The 22041-nt window shown below is 50.0% G+C and overlaps 1 protein-coding gene across 1 annotated transcript in view; it reads left to right on the top strand.

Moving 5' to 3' along the window:
• The window catches only part of LOC147725744 (uncharacterized), a 101873-nt gene extending 83359 nt beyond the window's left edge, over positions 1 to 18514 (top strand). The window contains exon 2 of the mRNA XM_086964489.1: positions 18480 to 18514. Coding sequence (XP_086820615.1) covers positions 18480 to 18514 — 35 coding nt within the window. The remainder of the gene's footprint in view (positions 1 to 18479) is intronic.
• Positions 18515 to 22041: the final 3527 nt, after the last annotated feature.

The following is a 22041-nucleotide window of genomic DNA, read 5'->3' as shown; positions in this document are numbered from 1 at the left end:
GAGACATACAAACTAGGACAGGCAGCGCCAGCGAAAAGACATACAAACTAGGACAGGCAGCGCCAGTGAAAAGACATACAAACTAGGACAGGCAGCGCCAGTGAAAAGACATACAAACTAGGACAGGCAGCGCCAGTGAAAAGTCATACAAACTAGGACAGGCAGCGCCAGCGAAAAGACATACAAACTAGGACAGGCAGTGCCAGTGTAAAGACATACAAACTAGGACAGGCAGCGCCAGTGAAAAGACATACAAACTAGGACAGGCAACGCCAGTGAAAAGACATACAAACTAGGACAGGCAGCGCCAGTGAAAAGACATACAAACTAGGACAGGCAGCGCCATTGAAAAGACATACAAACTAGGACAGGCAGCGCCAGTGAAGAGACATACAAACTAGGACAGGCAGCGCCAGTGAAGAGACATACAAACTAGGACAGGCAGCGCCATTGAAAAGACATACAAACTAGGACAGGCAGCGCCAGTGAAGAGACATACAAACTAGGACAGGCAGCGCCAGTGAAAAGACATACAAACTAGGACAGGCAGCGCCAGTGAAAAGACATACAAACTAGGACAGGCAGCGCCAGTGAAAAGACATACAAACTAGGACAGGCAGCGCCAGTGAAGAGACATAAAAACTAGGACAGGCAGCGCCAGCGAAAAGACATACAAACTAGGACAGGCAGCGCCATTGAAAAGACATACGAACTAGGACAGGCAGCGCCAGTGTAAAGACATACAAACTAGGACAGGCAGCGCCAGTGAAAAGACATACAAACTAGGACAGGCAGCGCCAGTGAAGAGACATACAAACTAGGACAGGCAGCGCCAGTGAAAAGACATACAAACTAGGACAGGCAGCGCCAGTGAAGAGACATACAAACTAGGACAGGCAGCGCCAGTGAAGAGACATACAAACTAGGACAGGCAGCGCCAGTGAAGAGACATACAAACTAGGACAGGCAGCGCCAGTGAAAAGACATACAAACTAGGACAGGCAGCGCCAGTGAAGAGACATACAAACTAGGACAGGCAGCGCCAGTGAAAAGACATACAAACTAGGACAGGCAGCGCCAGTGAAAAGACATACAAACTAGGACAGGCAGCGCCAGTGAAGAGACATACAAACTAGGACAGGCAGCGCCAGTGAAAAGACATACAAACTAGGACAGGCAGCGCCAGTGAAAAGACATACAAACTAGGACAGGCAGCGCCAGTGAAAAGACATACAAACTAGGACAGGCAGCGCCAGTGAAAAGACATACAAACTAGGACAGGCAGCGCCAGTGAAAAGACATACAAACTAGGACAGGCAGCGCCAGTGAAAAGACATACAAACTAGGACAGGCAGCGCCAGTGAAAAGACATACAAACTAGGACAGGCAGCGCCAGTGAAAAGACATACAAACTAGGACAGGCAGCGCCAGTGAAAAGACATACAAACTAGGACAGGCAGCGCCAGTGAAGAGACATACAAACTAGGACAGGCAGCGCCAGTGAACATACAAACTAGGACAGGCAGCGCCAGTGAAGAGACATACAAACTAGGACAGGCAGCGCCAGTGAAGAGACATACAAACTAGGACAGGCAGCGCCAGTGAAAAGACATACAAACTAGGACAGGCAGCGCCAGTGAAGAGACATACAAACTAGGACAGGCAGCGCCAGCGAAAAGACATACAAACTAGGACAGGCAGCGCCAGCGAAGAGACATACAAACTAGGACAGGCAGCGCCAGTGAAAAGACATACAAACTAGGACAGGCAGCGCCAGTGAAAAGACATACAAACTAGGACAGGCAGCGCCAGTGTAAAGACATACAAACTAGGACAGGCAGCGCCAGTGAAAAGACATACAAACTAGGACAGGCAGCGCCAGTGAAGAGACATACAAACTAGGACAGGCAGCGGCAGTGAAGAGACATACAAACTAGGACAGGCAGTGCCAGTGTAAAGACATACAAACTAGGACAGGCAGCACCAGTGAAAAGACATACAAACTAGGACAGGCAGCGCCAGTGAAAAGACATACAAACTAGGACAGGCAGCGCCAGTGAAGAGACATACAAACTAGGACAGGCAGCGCCAGTGAAGAGACATACAAACTAGGACAGGCAGAGCCAGTGAAAAGACATACAAACTAGGACAGGCAGCGCCAGTGAAGAGACATACAAACTAGGACAGGCAGCGCCAGTGAAAAGACATACAAACTAGGACAGGCAGCGCCAGTGAAGAGACATACAAACTAGGACAGGCAGCGCCAGTGAAAAATCATACAAACTAGGACAGGCAGCGCCAGTGAAAAGACATACAAACTAGGACAGGCAGCGCCAGTGAAAAGACATACAAACTAGGACAGGCAGCGCCAGTGAAAAGACATACAAACTAGGACAGGCAGCGCCAGTGAAGAGACATACAAACTAGGACAGGCAGCGCCAGTGAAAAGACATACAAACTAGGACAGGCAGCGCCAGTGAAAAGACATACAAACTAGGACAGGCAGCGCCAGTGAAAAGACATACAAACTAGGACAGGCAGTGCCAGTGAAGAGACATAAAAACTAGGACAGGCAGCGCCAGCGAAAAGACATACAAACTAGGACAGGCAGCGCCATTGAAAAGACATACGAACTAGGACAGGCAGCGCCAGTGTAAAGACATACAAACTAGGACAGGCAGCGCCAGTGAAAAGACATACAAACTAGGACAGGCAGCGCCAGTGAAGAGACATACAAACTAGGACAGGCAGCGCCAGTGAAGAGACATACAAACTAGGACAGGCAGCGCCAGCGAAGAGACATACAAACTAGGACAGGCAGCGCCAGTGAAAAGACATACAAACTAGGACAGGCAGCGCCAGTGAAGAGACATACAAACTAGGACAGGCAGCGCCAGTGAAAAGACATACAAACTAGGACAGGCAGCGCCAGTGAAAAGACATACAAACTAGGACAGGCAGCGCCAGTGAAGAGACATACAAACTAGGACAGGCAGCGCCAGTGAAAAGACATACAAACTAGGACAGGCAGCGCCAGTGAAAAGACATACAAACTAGGACAGGCAGCGCCAGTGAAAAGACATACAAACTAGGACAGGCAGCGCCAGTGAAAAGACATACAAACTAGGACAGGCAGCGCCAGTGAAAAGACATACAAACTAGGACAGGCAGCGCCAGTGAAAAGACATACAAACTAGGACAGGCAGCGCCAGTGAAGAGACATACAAACTAGGACAGGCAGCGCCAGTGAAAAGACATACAAACTAGGACAGGCAGCGCCAGTGAACAAACTAGGACAGGCAGCGCCAGCGAAGAGACATACAAACTAGGACAGGCAGCGCCAGTGAAAAGACATACAAACTAGGACAGGCAGCGCCAGTGAAAAGACATACAAACTAGGACAGGCAGCGCCAGTGTAAAGACATACAAACTAGGACAGGCAGCGCCAGTGAAAAGACATACAAACTAGGACAGGCAGCGCCAGTGAAGAGACATACAAACTAGGACAGGCAGCGGCAGTGAAGAGACATACAAACTAGGACAGGCAGTGCCAGTGTAAAGACATACAAACTAGGACAGGCAGCGCCAGTGAAAAGACATACAAACTAGGACAGGCAGCACCAGTGAAAAGACATACAAACTAGGACAGGCAGCGCCAGTGAAAAGACATACAAACTAGGACAGGCAGCGCCAGTGAAAAGACATACAAACTAGGACAGGCAGCGCCAGTGAAGAGACATACAAACTAGGACAGGCAGCGCCAGTGAAGAGACATACAAACTAGGACAGGCAGAGCCAGTGAAAAGACATACAAACTAGGACAGGCAGCGCCAGTGAAGAGACATACAAACTAGGACAGGCAGCGCCAGTGAAAAGACATACAAACTAGGACAGGCAGCGCCAGTGAAGAGACATACAAACTAGGACAGGCAGCGCCAGTGAAAAATCATACAAACTAGGACAGGCAGCGCCAGTGAAAAGACATACAAACTAGGACAGGCAGCGCCAGTGAAAAGACATACAAACTAGGACAGGCAGAGCCAGTGAAAAGACATACAAACTAGGACAGGCAGCGCCAGTGAAAAGACATACAAACTAGGACAGGCAGCGCCAGTGAAAAGACATACAAACTAGGACAGGCAGCGCCAGTGAAAAGACATACAAACTAGGACAGGCAGCGCCAGTGAAAAGACATACAAACTAGGACAGGCAGCGCCATTGAAAAGACATACAAACTAGGACAGGCAGCGCCAGTGAAGAGACATACAAACTAGGACAGGCAGCGCCAGTGTAAAGACATACAAACTAGGACAGGCAGCGCCAGTGAAGAGACATACAAACTAGGACAGGCAGCGCCAGTGAAAAGACATACAAACAAGGACAGGCAGCGCCAGCGAAAAGACATACAAACTAGGACAGGCAGCGCCAGCGAAAAGACATACAAACTAGGACAGGCAGCGCCAGTGAAGAGACATACAAACTAGGACAGGCAGCGCCAGTGAAAAGACATACAAACTAGGACAGCCAGCAAAAGGGTATTAATGGTGGGGCACACTTTGCCACGTATAGGGCTGCCCATCTGCGAGGTCAACACACATGCACGCACCCACACACACATTTAAGTTAAGATGTGACCCTGGAGTGGTGAGAGGGCTGGTTGCAACCTGAGCCTTCACAACACTGATTAACATTCATGTTCACACCATCCTCATGTCTTTGTTTTAGCTGCAAGTGTTCGGACGCAGGGATAGTCCTTGAAAAACTGGTACTGTACGGGCAAATGCGGGTTGTCTGATCACCCTGTCTCAGTGCTATGCCTTGGACTGTCAAGCAGGATACTCCTTATGCACTCTCTGCTGAGATGAAACATTCAGGGTGGTGGACCACTCCAGTGAAATGTTGTGAGGTTCACAACTCTAAATGTGAAAGCGTCTTTCGCTGGCAGGAAGCTAGACTTTGCGAGACTTTCAAAAGAAGCCCGTCTTAGTCTCTGGATGTTTAACTTATAGTTTTATGGTTTGCATTGACGCAAGGCTGCCTGGAGTCTGGACGTATGGAGCAATTTAAGTTTTAAATATTTCAATATTATTTCCCCTTCTTTTTTAGAAAAAAAAGAGGGTAATACGGTAGGGGCCGAAGGTATCTCCTATGAGTGGTACTTCCGTACAATAAAAAAAGGACGTGAGACTCGCGAGCTCAGAATTCAGACGTGTTCAGGCTCAAAGCTGCAAAAGGTATCATTTCTGACTATTTTGCATTGCTCGTTAACTCTGGGAATTGGATTCAGCTTATTGTCGAAACAGATTGCGGGGCGACAGACACGTCCCCGCAGGGGACCCTCATAAGAGAGCGCCCCCCTTCGTGCCACAAGATGGCACACAGGGCAGCCTAGTGTTCCGCGACCCCTTTGTAAATGTAAATGTAAATGTAAATGTATAGGCATTTATATAGCGCACTACTTACCCGTAGGGTCCCAAGGCGCTTCGACCGCTGCGAAACCCTTCCTGGCTTCCCTGAGAGATGGCCCCTTAATGGGTATCTCCAGGGTGAGACCAGGCATCCCCAGCGTTCTGGTGGGGCCGTTAGTGAAGATGAGGCAAGCTAATGCCCAGAGTTGCCGAGTGTGATCGCTGGTCAAAGTGGGCACCGAGGCGAGAGAATTATCAAGTCCGCTGACCCTGGTCTAGAAACCTGCCGCGCCGGTATTCGAACCCTGGTCCCGGGCCGTCCTCTGCTCTCGGGTCTGCCGCCTCTAATCAGTGAGCCACACTACTTCGGGTCCCGTCGTCACTTCCGGCTGTGTTGGGGGGCAGGGGAGAGGTATAAATTCCTCCCCCACCCGCCTGGCGGCCTCTTTGTCCCCTCCGGTCGCCGGGTGGTTGTCTCTTGCGGTGAGTTGTCCCCTCTCGGGGACTGTGGGGGTACAGAGGCCAAGTCACGGGTCGTGTGGCCACGCCCCTGCGTAGCTCCCCTGGAGGTTACCCGGTGCGCGGCCACGGGAAGGTTTGGGGGCAAGTGGGGTCGCTTGAGAATCTGCTTCTGTTGTTCTGGGGGCCCATGGTCTTGGTTCCTCAGCTGGGGGGTTCTACGCATTCTTTGGTGGTAGGGCACGAGAGAGAGGTGACCCGGATGGTAGAATAGATTGGCGACCATTTGTGCCAGCCGGACGTTTTGAGGCCCCCCTTTTTGTTCATGCGACACTCGCAACTCATTGCTCACTCAGTCTCAAGCACCTTTTCTGTGGAATTGCTGTGGTTTGGGAGGCTCTGGCTTGCAGCGGTGAGTCCATTCTCTTTGGGTCTGTTACTTCTCGCCTTTGAGGCTGTGATGCGTGGCTGCACGCCCCTGCCGTTGCCAGGCGCTGGCACAGCTGGCTGGAGTGGCACAATGGCCCATTTGTGATATTTATGTTTCGCGCACTGGTGTTGCTCTTTCTTGATTTCTTCTCCTACTAGCCAAGGCTTGTTTCGTAGCTGATTCCAAAATGGCGAATGTGTGGAAGTTGATTTCGGAAAGTTTGCGCTGAGCGCACGGCAGGGGCCACGGGGCTTTAGGGTCAGCAATTAAGTGGCTACTGGGAGTGGCGTGTGTGGCAGCCAGGGGCGGATTGGCAAGGCGGGCATTCGGGAATGGGCCGAAGGGCCGGTGCCTCAGTGCCCTCTGTGGACCGTTTTTTCTCCCCTGTCCCAGTCCACAGAGAGTGGACTAGGAAAGGGGAGAAAAAAAAAACGGCCCACGGAGGGCACGAGACAGACAGAGAAAATGAAAGCAGCCTCGCTGTGTGGCCAGACAGCGATTGTCAGCTGTGGGCTCTCCTTCACCCCTACCCTGCCAAGCAATCAAGCTGATGCTGGGCTGGGGAGGGGTGATTGTTTGCAATAATCGGCCTCCCTGGGGGCCAGGTGTTTCTCAGGCCTTTGAGCCATTTTCACCTCGGCCCCCTGGCGCCCACGCAGCCCAGAAACGGTGTTAGTCTTAACACCTCGCCCACAGCCCTTCACATTCAGGGCATAGTGGATGAGGAAGAATGGGTCTTGCTGAGGGGGCCTGGTGATGTTTGGAATTTTTTTATTTTATTTATTTATTTATGCAATTTTATATAGCGCAGACTTTACCCGAAGGTGTCAGAGCGCTTCACACAAGGAACAGCAATAATACATGAGGAGAAAAAATACAAGTGGACAAATTACAAAAGAAAACGTTAAGTTACATGAATCAAAAGTGACAATAGTGAGCAACCAAAATACATGAGGTAGCAATCGGTACATTACAGGAGGAAAAAGTGATATGTGTGCAGGTTACAAAAGTGTACAAAGTACAAGTAGAGGTATAATACTGCAATAAATGGCAGACACTCCAGCACAAGAACAAACGTTACGTAGGCAATGGTGGCACTTGTGCAAGTATCTAAAGCAAACAAAATTGAGAGGAGCAAACAGTGTGATACCAGAGAAAAGTGACGTGTGCAAGTTACAAAAGGGTACCATTCACAGGTACAAGGGTAATGCTACAGTAAATGGTAAACTCTCAAACTGCCAGAACACACTGGGAAGGCACTTCCCATGCACCAGCTTCACCTCAGCCTCCCCCATGGCTACCTGACTACCTTGGATGACCCAGAAAGCTGTGTTTTGTGCTCCCCTGCCAGGACATTTTCCCGAGCCCTGGAGGGTTGATTACTTTACTAATTGCAGGGGCCTTACCTCTGTTCATGTGCTCCTGAGCTGAAGATCTGGGGAGGGCTAAGTAGGTTAGTAATAGCAGGGGCTTTGCTGCTTTTCAGGTGCTCCTGTGCTGGAGGGCTGGAATAATTTTGTGACAGAAAGGGGCCTTGCTATTTTTTTTAGTTGCTCAGCATGTAGGCCATTGGCACCTTTGCCCTGTGTCCTGTGCAAGAACAGTATCCTCCCACTTTCATTCCTTGTCTGTGCAAATAGTGTTTCATGAAAGGGCACGCCCCTTGAATGTGGGCCACGCCCCTTAAATATGGGCCACGCCTCTTGAATGTGGGCCACTTTTTTCGTCAGTGCCCGGGCCGAATTGTGATCCCAATCCGACCCTGGTGGCAGCTGTTATTAATTAAGAACAGCCAATGTGGTAATTCAGCACGAGCATCAGAGTACATGCAAACGGTGCCCTGCACCCCGGGAGGTACACAGGTGCATGGCATCGGCAAGGTTCAGGGGCTTGTGGGGTCACTTGTGCGGGCCCACGGCCCGGTCAGGCCAGAGTCCGACATCTTTGTATAGCACCTGGGAGGCCTGCCAAGGCCCATATGCTTTGAGTCCAGCAGGCTTGAGAACTGGCGAGGTGTTACGCAAAACAATTGTGATTTCTCAGCAATAGCATTTCGCGCATTTGAATTCTTCTCCGTTGTCTGCAGTGGTTTGCATGTATTTCTAGGGCAGAGACTCTCTGCCACGGGCCGGAGTTAGGGGGAATCTAACTTGCCTTTCTCGGGCCTGGAGAGCTCTCACCCTGGTGTGCTTCACTTTGTGGCGCGAAGAGGTGGCTCGGCAATAGAAAGCTGGTGACTGGGTGCAGGATTTCAGGTTTCATGCCTCCGTGTAGACTGCAATATTTAATAGGATCTCTCTTTGGTTGCACGATTGTCTCGTCTAAGGACATGTACACGGATTTCGGCCACTGAGACCGACACTAACTAATTAAGCGCACCCTTTTACGCCTGAGGGGAATTTTCGCTGCATTCAGACCTGTCTGGGAGGCATAGAGTGGCAAGGGGCTTTATGGAGCTTCAGTGGCGTCGGGCGTTTGTTTTCGTTTTGTGGATTTGACGAATATTGTGCGAGAGTCGGGGGTTCGAGCCTCGGGAGCACAATCAGGCTAAATCCCTGATTCCCCCGTGGCTGTAGGTGAGATGTAAATCTGGTGCTCAGTAAGCGCGCCTAAAGTTTTGGGGCAATTTAACGCTAGATATTTAAAAAGTGGTCGGACTTTACCAGGTTGTGGCACTGGGACTGCTATTCGAGCCCTACTGTCGGTGGCATCTGTGTCAACGGCGGTAGTTTGTGTTTTTCACAACTGTTAGAAATGGGATCCCTGGCTGGCCAGGGCTTTCGCCAAAGTCAGTCAGAGACCACCACTCCTAAGTCAGGGCAAGGGAGTTACACGCCAAGATAACCCCTACTCGCCCTTTAGGTAACGTGGCGCGAGCAGTCAAGGCTAAACTTGGAGGCGATATGAGTTAAGTATTTGCGCACGCACCCCAGCAACAACACCCAAGGCCCACCACAAAGGAAACTCCACACAAGGTTATATATAAAAAATAGCCTTTGTATTACACCAAAACACATTAGATAAAACACACACTTTACATTGTGCCAGAGGCACGGGCAGAATTTACAGGGGATATTTACAAGACAGGGCCACCTGGACTACTGTCAGGAATCAGCACTTTCAGAAGTAACACTTTCAGAAATAGCACTTTTTAGATCATAGAATTATCACTGTAGCGCAAAAATAACATACAACCAGTCACTACTGGTACCAGGTGAGCACCACCTATGCAACCCTCACTATCTTAGGAGATTACACTAGGGAACCTGGGCTCTGCTAGCACCACGTGTACTAGCAAGAAGGAAAACCACCTAAGTATCGCTATACCTGTAGGGGTCTAAGGAAGGAAACACATGATGCAATGCATAACATTCATTCAGAGGTGTAAGGAGGAAAACACATGATGCATCAACAATACATTCAGAGGTGTAGCAATAACATTGCGCAAAACTTAAATCAGTCACCACCTGTGACAGTCCCTGTGTCCCAATGTCAGGGCCTAAACGCAGCAGTTGCCCACAAAGTGCTGGGCAACTGGTTCAGGGAAAGTTAGGGCAACGTTGGAGCCTCTCTGGGCTCAAGAACCACCACTGTGGCACTGCGGAGCCTCTCTGGGCTCCTGGACAAGGAATGGTGCCCTGAGCCTCTCTCAGGCTCTTCACAAGAATGGGCAATGAGCCTCTCTGGGCTCCAAAACGAGGGAATGGCACCCTCAGAGCCTGTCTGGGCTCAAAGAACAAATGGCCCCCAGGAGCCTCTCTGGGCTCACAACGCAAAAGGCTGGAGCCTCTCTGGGCTCCAAAACGAGGGAATGGCACCCTCAGAGCCTGTCTGGGCTCAAAGAACAAATGGCCCCCAGGAGCCTCTCTGGGCTCCTCAACAAGGAGGTGGGCGTCGGGGCCCCTCACGGGGGACCCTCGAACACGTGGGGGCGCTTCGGTGGAGTCCCCCCTCTGGGGACTCAGGACGACAAATGGCAGCAAGAGCCTCTCTGGCTCGGGTTGGAGTCCCCCTCTTGGGGACTCGAATTGCCCAGAAATGCCCCCTAAGAGCCTCTCTGGCTCTATGCACCGTTGGAGCGGCCCGCTGCCAACCGGGGCCGCTCTGACCTGTATTCTGTGCCTCCCCCAGCCCTTCACACTCACCGGGCTGCTCTGGGGACTCCGCTGCTCCTCTCAGCCTTCCTCGGGTGAGGTGGGGGCTGGCGTCGGTCGCGCTGGTGCCTCGGGCGGGGCTTCTCTCCTCCCGGGCTCTCCCCACACTCGGGGAACTTCACCGCACGGCGACCGGTGCTCTTTTCCTCAGCCGGCCGGACTTCCTGCTTCCGGTTGTCCGCTTGTCCCGCCCCCGGCCTGCCTGACTTCCGGTTCGGCCGGGCGGCGGAGAGGACGACTTCCCAGGGCAATGCCGAGTGGGCACCGGCTTCAGTTATCAATGTGAATCGAGGTGGGCACTCGACTTGGGGGCATTAAAATCGGCAAACCAGCGGAGTGGGCTCCCACGCCGCGCCTCACTCAAAATGCGGGCCAATGCCGGGTAGGCACCTGCTGTGCACAAAAGCGCTCCCCAGCGCTAGGACCAGAAATAAAGCGCTCTCAAGCGCTAATGGCAAACAAAGCGCCCCCAGGTGCTGGGAGCACAAGCACAGCGCTCCCAGATGCTAGGGGCCAACAAGCCCAGCAAAAGTCCTTTCAAGGGGCAGGGGGCAAGGCTGGGCCCAGAACCAGCACACTGGGTCTCCAGGCAGGGAGGCACCCCAAGTGGCGGTCCTCTGGCCCAGCAGCAGCAACAGCAGCCCCCTCAGGATCCTGGAACAAGAACAATTTCTGTGGGGACACAGCCCCATTTTTATACACCTAAATCCTTTGTTTGGAGGTGCAGGGTGGGGGCAGACCCAGTCGCAGCTGGTCCTTGAGTACCCTTGATGGCCCAACCACCCCTTCCTTTCACTGGCAGGGCTAGGGTCATCAGTCACACCACAGGGGGGCAGAGCCAGCATTGTCTGGGGAAAACCCAGCCTCATTCAGGCCACAGGTACACTCCTCCCCAGCCATCAGCATGCTAATCTCCCACTCACCACCGGGCAGACCCATCCAGCCTTCCTGGAGCCAGGCTCACCAGCCTGCTCCAGCCAATCACACGCCAGACACATTCTATATTAATATGCCAACTCCTAGAAGTGGCACTTCTAGATATGACACACGCATGCAACACACACCATTGCGAAGCATTCACCCTCACGAGTTCGCACATATCAGATTCAAACCTGTACACCCCACGCATCAGGAACTACCCAGGACACATACATTCCCCATGCATTCCTATGGGAGGGCAGGCCTATCTCATCACATGCACTCAGAGTGCGCACACACTTTCCATTGGGACACAGTGAAAGTACGCAGAACCCAAAAATCACCATCACCAGGTCACCATTACAAGCAAAAAGTCTAGGGGTGAACCTGCCATAAGGGCCAAGTCCAACAACAACTATGGGCGGTGAAGCAATCTATATACACGTGGAGATGTGTGGGTGGTTATATCCGACACATATGCTCGCTGTTCTTAGAATCCTCCCCCTACCAGATCGGGTGCGCAAATAGGTAGGGTCGTCGTGCCAGTATTTCTCCACCAGTGGTTTGCTCCTGATGACAAGATAGCTCAGACCGTGCTTCTCCTCCGGGGTATCGAGCTGTGCAACAGGGTGCTTCGTTACCAGCACGGTAGAGTGATTATTGCCGTAAGAACTCATGTTTTACAGTGAGTGTTGCGTGTTTTTGGCGGTGCAGGCCTTTTCAGCGCCTAGGGTCCTCAAGTGGTCAAGTCTTTTTTTTTTTTTTTAAGTGACCCAATTCATGGCCAGTTGATCTTTCAGTTTAAGGTGCAGCGCCTCTGTCTTTTCCCGCACATTCATATGCTTTTCTAATCAACTATATATACTTCTCACTTTGGTCAGCAGTGTTTCGGTGGCGTGTGCGCAGATTACATCTTTTGTAATGTCCTTGGTACTCAGGAGCGCGCTTACAGCGACCGCGGATAAAGTACACTGGAGGTAGTGGCCCGCAATTCAGGGCAGACTCTCTTTACATAACCAAACCTTACGTAGGCAATGTTGGCGCTTGTGCAAGCATCGAAAGAAACACATTGTAGAGGTGGCAAACAGTGTCTATAAGTAAAAAGGGAACCACACGTGTTGCAATAGGGCGCATAACACAGCGAAAAGGGTTATACGGTATTAGTAGAAGACTCTCATCCACAGAACACACTGGATAAGCTTTTCCATAGTCAAGGAGCATCGAATTTTCTATTCAGCAGGTCTTCGCAGGATAATAGAGAGGGCATGTATTTCACCGGGAGGTGTCCTTTCGGACGAGAACGTGGAGGTCAGTTTGGAAGGCCTGAGAAGAGGTATATTATGGGAGACCGTTTAACCCATTCGTAAGAGCATGAGACAGTTAATATCAGGGTCGTGGGCTAATAGCATTTTCAATGCAGCTCCGGCTGGTGTGCGGACTTCTCTCAACATGTTTAGTCAGAATGAACATCATCTCACTACATTGTTGAGCCATCTAGTCCACACAGGCAGTGTGGTGGAGTACGCATTGGGGGCCTAGCTAGACTTCAAGCGCACTTACACTTAGTTTCTCTGCAGTATCATTTCTTGGTCCCCCATACTATTACCCCACGCTTCGACGGTTTTATATGGTTAGAGGTGCATAAGAGGTGAGAAAGGGTCTTTGCCTTCTGCAACAAGCCTTGGTTTGGCAAGGTACAAGTTGACACTTGTTGCTGTGCTTAGAGGCTTTGTGGGGGGCGCATCAACTTTGCACGGTTCCAATAGTTGGGATTGGTCGCTATCCGCATATGTCAATTGAACATTGAGGTCAGTTTGCAGGCCTGGGATGATGAGGGGTTCCTAGGTGATATGGTAAGGGGACGAGTTAGATATGATTCTAAATCACACACACCAAAGTGAAAGGGTCATTAACAAACTTAGCATTGGAATAAGTGACCCAGTTTCAAGACACGACAATACACTACTGCCTCTGGCGGTACGCAAGTGTGTGCCCGACCCTACTCCTTCTGAGAATGTAATATGGACTAACTAGTTCGCGTAACTGACAAACCGGCTTGGCCTTGGTGGCGTGTGGGGCATTGATGGCCCCTGCCTTATTGCAGAGATATATATTAGTATATGAAGGGGGACAGGGCTTCTAATGAATGTTTTGTGTCTCACATGCAGGAACCGCACTGGAGAACTGCCCGACTCATATGGGGGGCCACCTGAAACTTCAACAGGTATAAGGGTCATGCACACTGGGGGGGGGACAGTGAGCCAGGGTCCGGGACTCCCAGGTTCTCCCCCGGAGTCATTTCTGTCCCTGTGGTGGGGTGCGCAGGTTACGCCCCATGGAAGTAATACATTGGTAGTCAACGGCTGATTCTGAGCAGAGCCGGTTGCTCCTGTGCAATGATGGGATGTTTTCTCTTTTAAACAACTGAGTCCGGGCAATTTGTTGATTTACTAGTATATTAATTGGGGTTTTCGCTCGGTAAGCTATGGCAGAGTGTGGGAAAATCTAGCATACCCTGTGACAAATTGGAAATGCGTTTCTTCTATACAATTAGTGTGTCTGGGCATGTCATGCATCCCATGTGCATTATTGGAACGTGTTCTTTTGTACAGCAGCTGGTGCGCAAGTAAGGAGCTCTGACCCTGGCGATCGAGTTAGCAATAGGCTTACCGGTCTGTGCTGGTTAGGGGCCGTTTTCATGGATTTGTTCTCTCTTCCAGAAACGCACGGTTTTCATACTATAATGATCAAACCACGCCTAGCAGACCAGCCTGCCAGGGCTTGAAGCAGGACACTCGGATCAAGTACACAGGCACCACTCTAAGAAGGACAGGTGGGAACGGAAGCAGGAACGGCCAGGGCGTGCTTCGGGCCAGGAGCCTGTAGGCATTTCCTGGTTAAGTGCTCTTGGGGGGCAAGGTGGCAACTCGGTTCAGACTTCTTGTAGGGAGAAGTAGAAGCAGTGTTAAGAGTAGCGGTTGTGCAATTACCATGACATCCTTACACTTCAGCCCAGTGGTGCTCAATTACCTTATTTAACTACCAGCCTCATCTCATAGATACAGGAGGGATATCCACACGTGTAGATTGGCAGAAGACTGGTACGGTAATCATTAGAAGGGTGCCCAGGGGTCTTTGCCAGTAGTTAGCTGAAGGTCAGGATTTGGGACACACTATAGGGTTTGCGCACAGCAGGGGAGAGGGCCTGTCAAGGCGGTCAGGGGCAACGGTATGGTCAAGGCTGGACTTCGGTAGGCGTGACCTCCTGGCGCACACTGAGACATTCACATATGTTGCATCACAGCATCACCAGTTTCTCAATACTCAGGCCAATTGGCAATATGGTGATGCGGGATCAATTTGGACTAATTTAGCCCAGATTTAGCCACACATCCTCTTCCAGGCTGACCCCACTAGGACCTCTAGGCTGGCTCCGCTTCCCCTCTGGCTGATCCAATAAAGACTCTATTTTGTCTATTTAATCTGGACACAGTTTGGTGCGTTATGGACATGTAGGCGATTGTTTTGACTCATTTTACTTGAAGGGTACGGACGTGTGCAGACAACATTTTAACAGTTAATATTTCAACATCTGGGGTTCACACAAAGTGGAGGGTCCTTGGGTAAGTTCACTGGTTAGCTTTCACCTAGTTACCTACCTTTGATGGTTATCCAGGTACTGGTGGTTGTTATCCAGGTACTAAAGTAAGGTTTCCTTTTGCAGTTTTCACACGCCAGGAAGTACGAGTGTTGAAGTAACAGTTCTACTAGTTGCACAACATGTATATACACTTGTATAGGGTGCTCGTAGGGTCCAACGAGTGCCAGCCAAAGGGGGACGATTAGTACAAGTGTTCATCACAAGGTGATCCTCTACACAGTGTTAGTTGGGACTTGCCTAAGCTAAACTCATACTGGCCTTAGACTCATGTCGGAGAAGTTAGCGGCCAGACAGTGGGCGGTCCACCTATTGTATTTGTTTAAACTTGCAAGCATGCACCGAGAGTTGGATCCCCAAGATCTTCCCAGACATATATGTCCAGTCCTTTAGCCAGGCCTTGGCTGTTTCGGTCAGCTATTTTGTGGGTTGGGGTGTAGCCTGTCACAGAATTTACTCTATCCCAGAAGGGTACCAGTGGTTCTACCATAAGACCAATATGGGAAACTTGTGACACACAGTTTTGTAGTTCGACGCCAATTCTGGTGTAAGTATCTAGGGTCACAAGCGGTTAGCAGGGTCCGGGCACCTGTTACCAGTCAAAGGTGCAGCAAGCAGCCTAGGCTGCGTAGGTTGACACTTAACGTTAGGGTGCAGTGTCTTGTGACGGGCACAATACAATTATTCCCTCAAACCTGTGTGACACCTCGTTGTGTGCACCAGGGTTAATTTGGTATCTATGTAATTGTCTGGTCATTGTGGCGTAATAATGAATCAGAGGAGAAGACCACAAAGAACATTTAGTGGGAATATGACACCATAGGGTGGGAAGTAGCCAACAGTGGTGGACAGGCGATATTGAGTAGTCAGGAACTCCCTCCCGGCTCTGTAGGGAAGGCGCTCGGCAGGGGAGGCGTTGGAGCCAGCGCATAGGAAGTTCCTCTGAGCTCTGCGTAATTTCAACGGTGTTGGGTCTAAAGACGGACACCATACACTTATTCCCTCAAGCCTGTTGGACACCTTGCTATATGCACCAGGGATAAGTTCAATTAACAAGGGAATTGCCTGGTCAATGTGACTAAGTACGAACCAGATTAGAAGACCACAATGATCACCCGGTGCAACTTAGCACCCAAGGGGACAGGTAAAAGTCAGTGGTAGGAAACCACACCAGGCTCCTGTGGCAGGGAGCTTGGCAGGGGAGCCGATGGAGCCTGCGCGCAGAAAGTTCTGCGCTATGCGTAATTTCATTGGGCAGAGGAGTCTTGACCCATTAGGCCTGGGTGCTACACGCCATATTCACAGGGTGTGTTGTGACGGAGGGGTTCATCTGCCCAGTATAAGCATGGACCGATTCTTGCTGGTTAGGGAAGAGGCCCTAGAAATAGCAGGATGTAAGTAGGAATGCCGGCCTTGGTGGGGGGGCCCTGGCTGCGACGGTCGCCACACCCAGGACTGTGGCGGAGTTACAGGGCGATCCAGAGGCAGAAAGGTACTCAGAAGTAACCTCTTCAGGAGCACAAAGGGTGCTGAGGCCTAATATCCCCAGGAAGTCTGTGCGGTGGACCCTGGGGTGCGACGGCGCTCCGCTATCATGCGGGCGGTTGGAAACCTGTACAACCGGGGGTCGCTTGAACGCTCCGCCCCTCCTAGGGGGGGGGGGGGGTTGTGAGCAAGAGGGTGGACCAATGGTTCACCGGAAGTGGGAGTGGCTATCCCTCACCACAACCGCTAAGAAACGATTGGCTAAGGCCACGATGCAAGTTGGCCCTTCAGGTGGTAGGCCACGAGGGGCGGCTTGCCTTTGGATCGCCTGTAAGATAACCCACCATGTTGGCATATGTGTATGCTAATAAACCTGCAGCGACTTTTCTCCAACAAAAAAGTTGTCTTGTCTGAATTTTTATGCTTCATGTATGTTGCTGCAAGAGGGCTGGTGAGTGGGCCGATATTGGCACTATACCAGTTGGGTGGTCTCTGCAAACTGCTTCCTTTGATGACGAATCTTTTGAGTTTTTGCATTGCTTCTTGAAAAATGCATTTTCACCACATTGTACCGTGAGGTGAACAGTAAGTGTCCGTGGAGCATTTCTGGCATGTCTTTGTCACTGAACACTTGAAATGCTGTTCTTATGGGGGCAGTAAAACCACGGAAGACAAGATGCCTGGTCTGATGGTGTCACTGTGCAGGTCAGGCGCGGTACTTTCTTCAGCCACTCATTGGTATTAAGTTACACACATTTAATGGAAAACTAGATTGAGTGAGCAGTTCGTCGACAGCATTTGCAATTAACCTCCGCCTGTTGCACAAAGCCTTTTTCTTTTTTTAAGTAACCTGCGAGCTTACTCAAGCAAGGAGAAGAGTCATCTGGTGGCAGTTTTAAAATATTAACTAATCCTTGTAAACTGGCCAAACATCTTATTTTTTTACGGGCAGTACTTAATAAACAAGCATTTTCAATGCAACGGTTTCGCCTTAGAAAAAGTTAGAGCTATTGGCATTGTAAATGACAACATTTTTATTTATGTGTTGGTTTTGAAAATATATAAATAAATGACACTGTCATTTACAATGCCAATAGCTTAATCTCTCGCAAATGCCACACACAAACACACTCAGAGTCCCACACACATACATACCTACAGAGCCACATGCAGAGCCACACACACACACAGAGCCACACACTTCCAGTAGTTGGTGGGCAGCGTGGAGCAGACCAGCACCCAGCCCGACAGGGCCAGCAGTAAGGCCACGATCTCCCCCGCCAAGCTGGCGTTTCATGCAGATGGCATCATGTTGGGGTGTGCCCGTGTGTCACAGCGCCTGAGTAATGTGCGAATGGTGCCCTCGTAAGGTCTGTGGTTTTTCTCTCTCTCTTTTGCTCAGTGGTGTGTCAGTGCCATGTTTAGCAGCGAGGTGAGTGTGGTGAATGCATCACTGTGTCACAATGGCGTGTCTATACATTCTTGCCAACATGTGTAAATTGCCCTGGAATTTTTACCTTTGTCCTTGTGAGGCTTAGGGAAGTGCGCACCATCAAGTTCATCCTGGGAGGGCAGGGGCAATAAAGCTTTCTGCCCAGATATGTAGGGTGAAGTAATTTGGGTTGTTCAGATTTCTGAAATCTCACTTACTGAGTTCTGGCCTCGTCTGGCGTGCAATATATTGTTTTTGCAAAAATTTTCAGTATGTAAAAATAATGGTGAAGGTATAGTAAAGATAAAATAAAGGAATGGTTCATGAGCCCAGCAACGTTATATCTCTGGTACTCAAGTGCACGTCGTTACAGGAAGCTGTGCACACGTGATCAGGACAACTGGTTTCACCCACGGTTCAAGACCGTTTATGAATGAAGTGGGCTGACCCACTGAACCATGCTGTGTGCTGTGGTGAGCAGGAACAAAATGTGACTCACACTTGACATATGTTTATATATTTCTTGTTTATTAAGATTTCATTTTTGGGGAAAACCTGAGACCAAGATAATGATATCCTGCACAAGCAATCTGCAACGGTCAGACTTGAAGGCTTGCTACACTTCACTTTAAAAGTTACTACAGGGACTTGGGTCTCATAATGGCCACATCTACTTAGGCAGCTCTAAAAGGGCAGTGCGGCTAAAGCACTCATCAACAGAGATGTAATTTAATTCTTATAGAGCGCAGCTTTCACTCCAAGGAGCATCTTGGCGCTGAAAACCCGTCACCTAGAGTGGAATAGGCCGGAAGACTAGTCAAGCATCAGTCTGCTTTTGCCTATAACATTATACTTATATCAGAGCTATACATGCTTTGTCTGAAAGATTAAAAATCCAAGTCTTCAGGGACCTTCTGAAATGGTCCTCCAGAGGGATTTGGCGCAATTGGAGCAGAAGCTTATTCCAGGCCCTTGAACCCAGTACTCCAAGAGATTTTCCTCCCTTGGTGGATAGCCTGAATTTAGGAATCAATCAACAGCAAGTTCAGGTTTGATGACCTAAGGTTCCGAGACGGCACATATCTCTGAAACCGATTTAGAAAGTATTTGGGTCTTTGCTGGTGGTATGCCCTAAAGGTGATGACTAGGATTTTAAACAGCACCCGTTTGTGGAGTTTGTGGATAGGTAGCCAGTGCAAGGCCCTGAGTGCTGCTGAGGCAGATGACTTCCTTGGCCATCTCCGGACAAGACGGGCGGTGGCATTCTGGATCATCTGCAGCCGATGCAGGACTGATCTATTTGATCCTGCATATAGGCTATTGCAGTAGTCCAGGCGAGATGTAATAAGTACCACCGCCACCGTCTTCCTGGCTGCCAATGGAAGGAGGTCAAAGAATCGTCTTAGCCCCTTGATTATACGAAAACAGGACCCTGCCACAGCCCCTGCTTGTTGCTTAAATGATAGTGCCTTGTCAAACCTAATCCCTAAGTTACGGGCTGTAACAATGGTGTTCGGGGGAGCCTCTGCATCTAGTGGCCACCATAGTCTTGGCGAGAAGAAGTTTTGCTGTCCGAACGGTAGAATTTCGGTTTTGCCCGAATTGCACTTAAGATGATTGTTTCTCATCCAGTCAAAGGTGGCGGCGAGGCAGTCTCTAAGATTTACCTCAGCCTTCACCGTTTCGCCATCTAGTACCAGGATGAGCTGAGTATCATCAGCATAAGATATTGTGCTGATGTGGAAGAATGTAATAAGCTCAATCAGGGGGGTCATGTACAGATTGAACAGTACGGGGCTTAAGCTTGAGCCTTGCGGCACCCCTGTTGTCAGCGCTTTCTCTTCCGAATGGTACTCCCCGAGCACCGTAACTTGCCTCCTGTGGCTGAGGAAATTATTTAGCCATTCGAGCACAGCCCCTGCTATCCCTGATGCTACTAGGCGGCCAATCAATACGGAGTGTGACACCGTATCGAAGGCCGCCGACAGATCAAGTAGGACCAGTACAGCCTTCTTCCCCTGATCCATGGCAGTCCTCAAGCTCTCCACAGTGTATAATAGAGCGGACTCCGTGGAGTGCTTGGCCCTAAACCCGGATTGATGACTCATCAGTTGTTTATTCACTGCTGCTTCCGTAAGTTTAAAAAGTACCAGAAGCAGCGAGATGGGACGAAGGTTTGAGAGCGTGGTAGAATCTGCTAGAGGTTTTTTTTTTTGCAGCGGATTTACTGCAGCCATTTTCCAATCCAATGGGATCACTGCAGAGGACAGGGAGGAGTTAATGATAGTATTAATGATAGGATTCACTGTGTCCACTAGAGCGTGCAGCATCATAGGGGGGCAGGGGTCAAAAGGAGAGCCGGATTTGCTGGATAGTATCGCCTGGCGGGACTCTTCCAGGCTAACGGGAGCGAACTTGCTGAGACGAACCATATCAGTACCAGCTTCACTCACCTCTACCAGAGGGGAGATCAATGGTTGTGGAAAATCTTTAGTGAGGTCTGATATTTTCTGCTCAAAGTAGTTGGCAATCGAATTACAGAGAGTAAGAGAGGGAGGGATTTCTTGTAAGAGAATTCTGGGATTCATGAAGTTGTTAACTATTCTGAAGATCTCCTTTTGTTGATTGTAAGAAGAGCTAATAGCCTCTACGAAGTACTCTTTTTTTGCATTTTTATTCAATGCGTGATACTGCCTCCTAGCTTCTTTATAGCTAGTGAGTTCCTCAGCTTCATAAAAACTACGCCATTTCCTTTCTAATATTCTAACCTCCATTTGTTTCCCCTTTATGGAAAGAGAGAACCAAGGTGCGGACATTTTATTCCGCTTTTTGCCCGATTTGCTGGTCTCTGCTGGCCCGCAAATTCCAGCAATCCAGTTACAGAAGCTTTTATTATCTGTCTCTGTGTCGCCGGTCAGTAATGGTTTACTTTCCAGGGCAATCCGCTGGAGATTGGGATTGTCCCTTATTTTTTTCCAGTCATTTTTTGTACGGCCGCCTGCTTTAATGTGGCCCGTCCTAATCACCTTTCCTTCAACTAAAAGATCAAAAGGCACAAACATATGATCGGACCAGGTCTGGATACAGGGTGGTTTTACTTTCAGAGATTTAAAATTCGTGCAAATACAATCTAGGATATGTTCAGCTTTATGGGTGGGATTTAATGTCAATAGGGTAAGCCCTATGACATTCACGAGATCTTTAAAACATGTCGCACTTGAATCTGCGACAGAATCTAGGTGGAGGTTTAAATCGCCTAACAGCGTGAAATTGGCAAATTTGAGGGTGAGATTGCTAAGTACTTACCCAAGACTCTCAAGGAAGTCCTTTTGTTGTCCAGGTGGACGATAGATTAGGGCTCCTGTGAAAGTAACCGACTCATGTATCTGCAGACTGAAACCCAGGCTTTCTGCCCCCTTGATATCTGAGAGTTCGAATAGTGTACATTTCACAGAGTCTCGGTGGATGATGGCAAGCCCCCCCCCCACGCTGTTCCTGCCTGTCTAATCTTTGAATAAGATAGCCTTGAGGTAAAGCTAATGTGATAACAGGATTACACCAAGCTTTCAGCCACGTCCCTGTGTCGAAGAGCCAGTCTAGCTCGTTCTCAGAGATCAGGTCATAGATATGTGCCCCATTCTTGCTCATAGATCTAGCGTTAATAAGTCCTCCTCGAAAGGAGGTAGGGCATCCAATAACCGGGGTATATTGCTCTGGGATAAGATACGTCATGCAATGACGACAGCAGATCGGCCCTAGCCAATTTTTCACATTTATGGACTCATGACAATAAGTGGCATGCATATTCAACTAAAGAATCTCCTCTCTAGCTGGAATTGAAGTGGGTATGGATTGGCCAGCATGGCTAACCCTGGCCCCGGCCGCGGCGGCGCGCCATCGGTGCGCCATCGGTGCGCCCGCGGTGCGCGTCCGCTGCGTGGAGGCATCACCACACGCTATTAAAGGGACGCCGCTCGCGTCAGCTGCCTGAGTCGCACCCCCACCGCCCCGCCTCCAAGGTGGGCGTGGAGGGAGAACGCAGCGTTGCGAGGAAGAACTGGACACCGCACCTAATCGGGAGAGCCTCGGGTCAGCAC

This window comes from Lissotriton vulgaris, chromosome 3_2 (genome assembly GCF_964263255.1).
Source record: "Lissotriton vulgaris chromosome 3_2, aLisVul1.2, whole genome shotgun sequence".
NCBI lineage: Eukaryota > Metazoa > Chordata > Amphibia > Caudata > Salamandridae > Lissotriton > Lissotriton vulgaris.
This window is presented reverse-complemented; position numbering and strand designations above follow the sequence as displayed.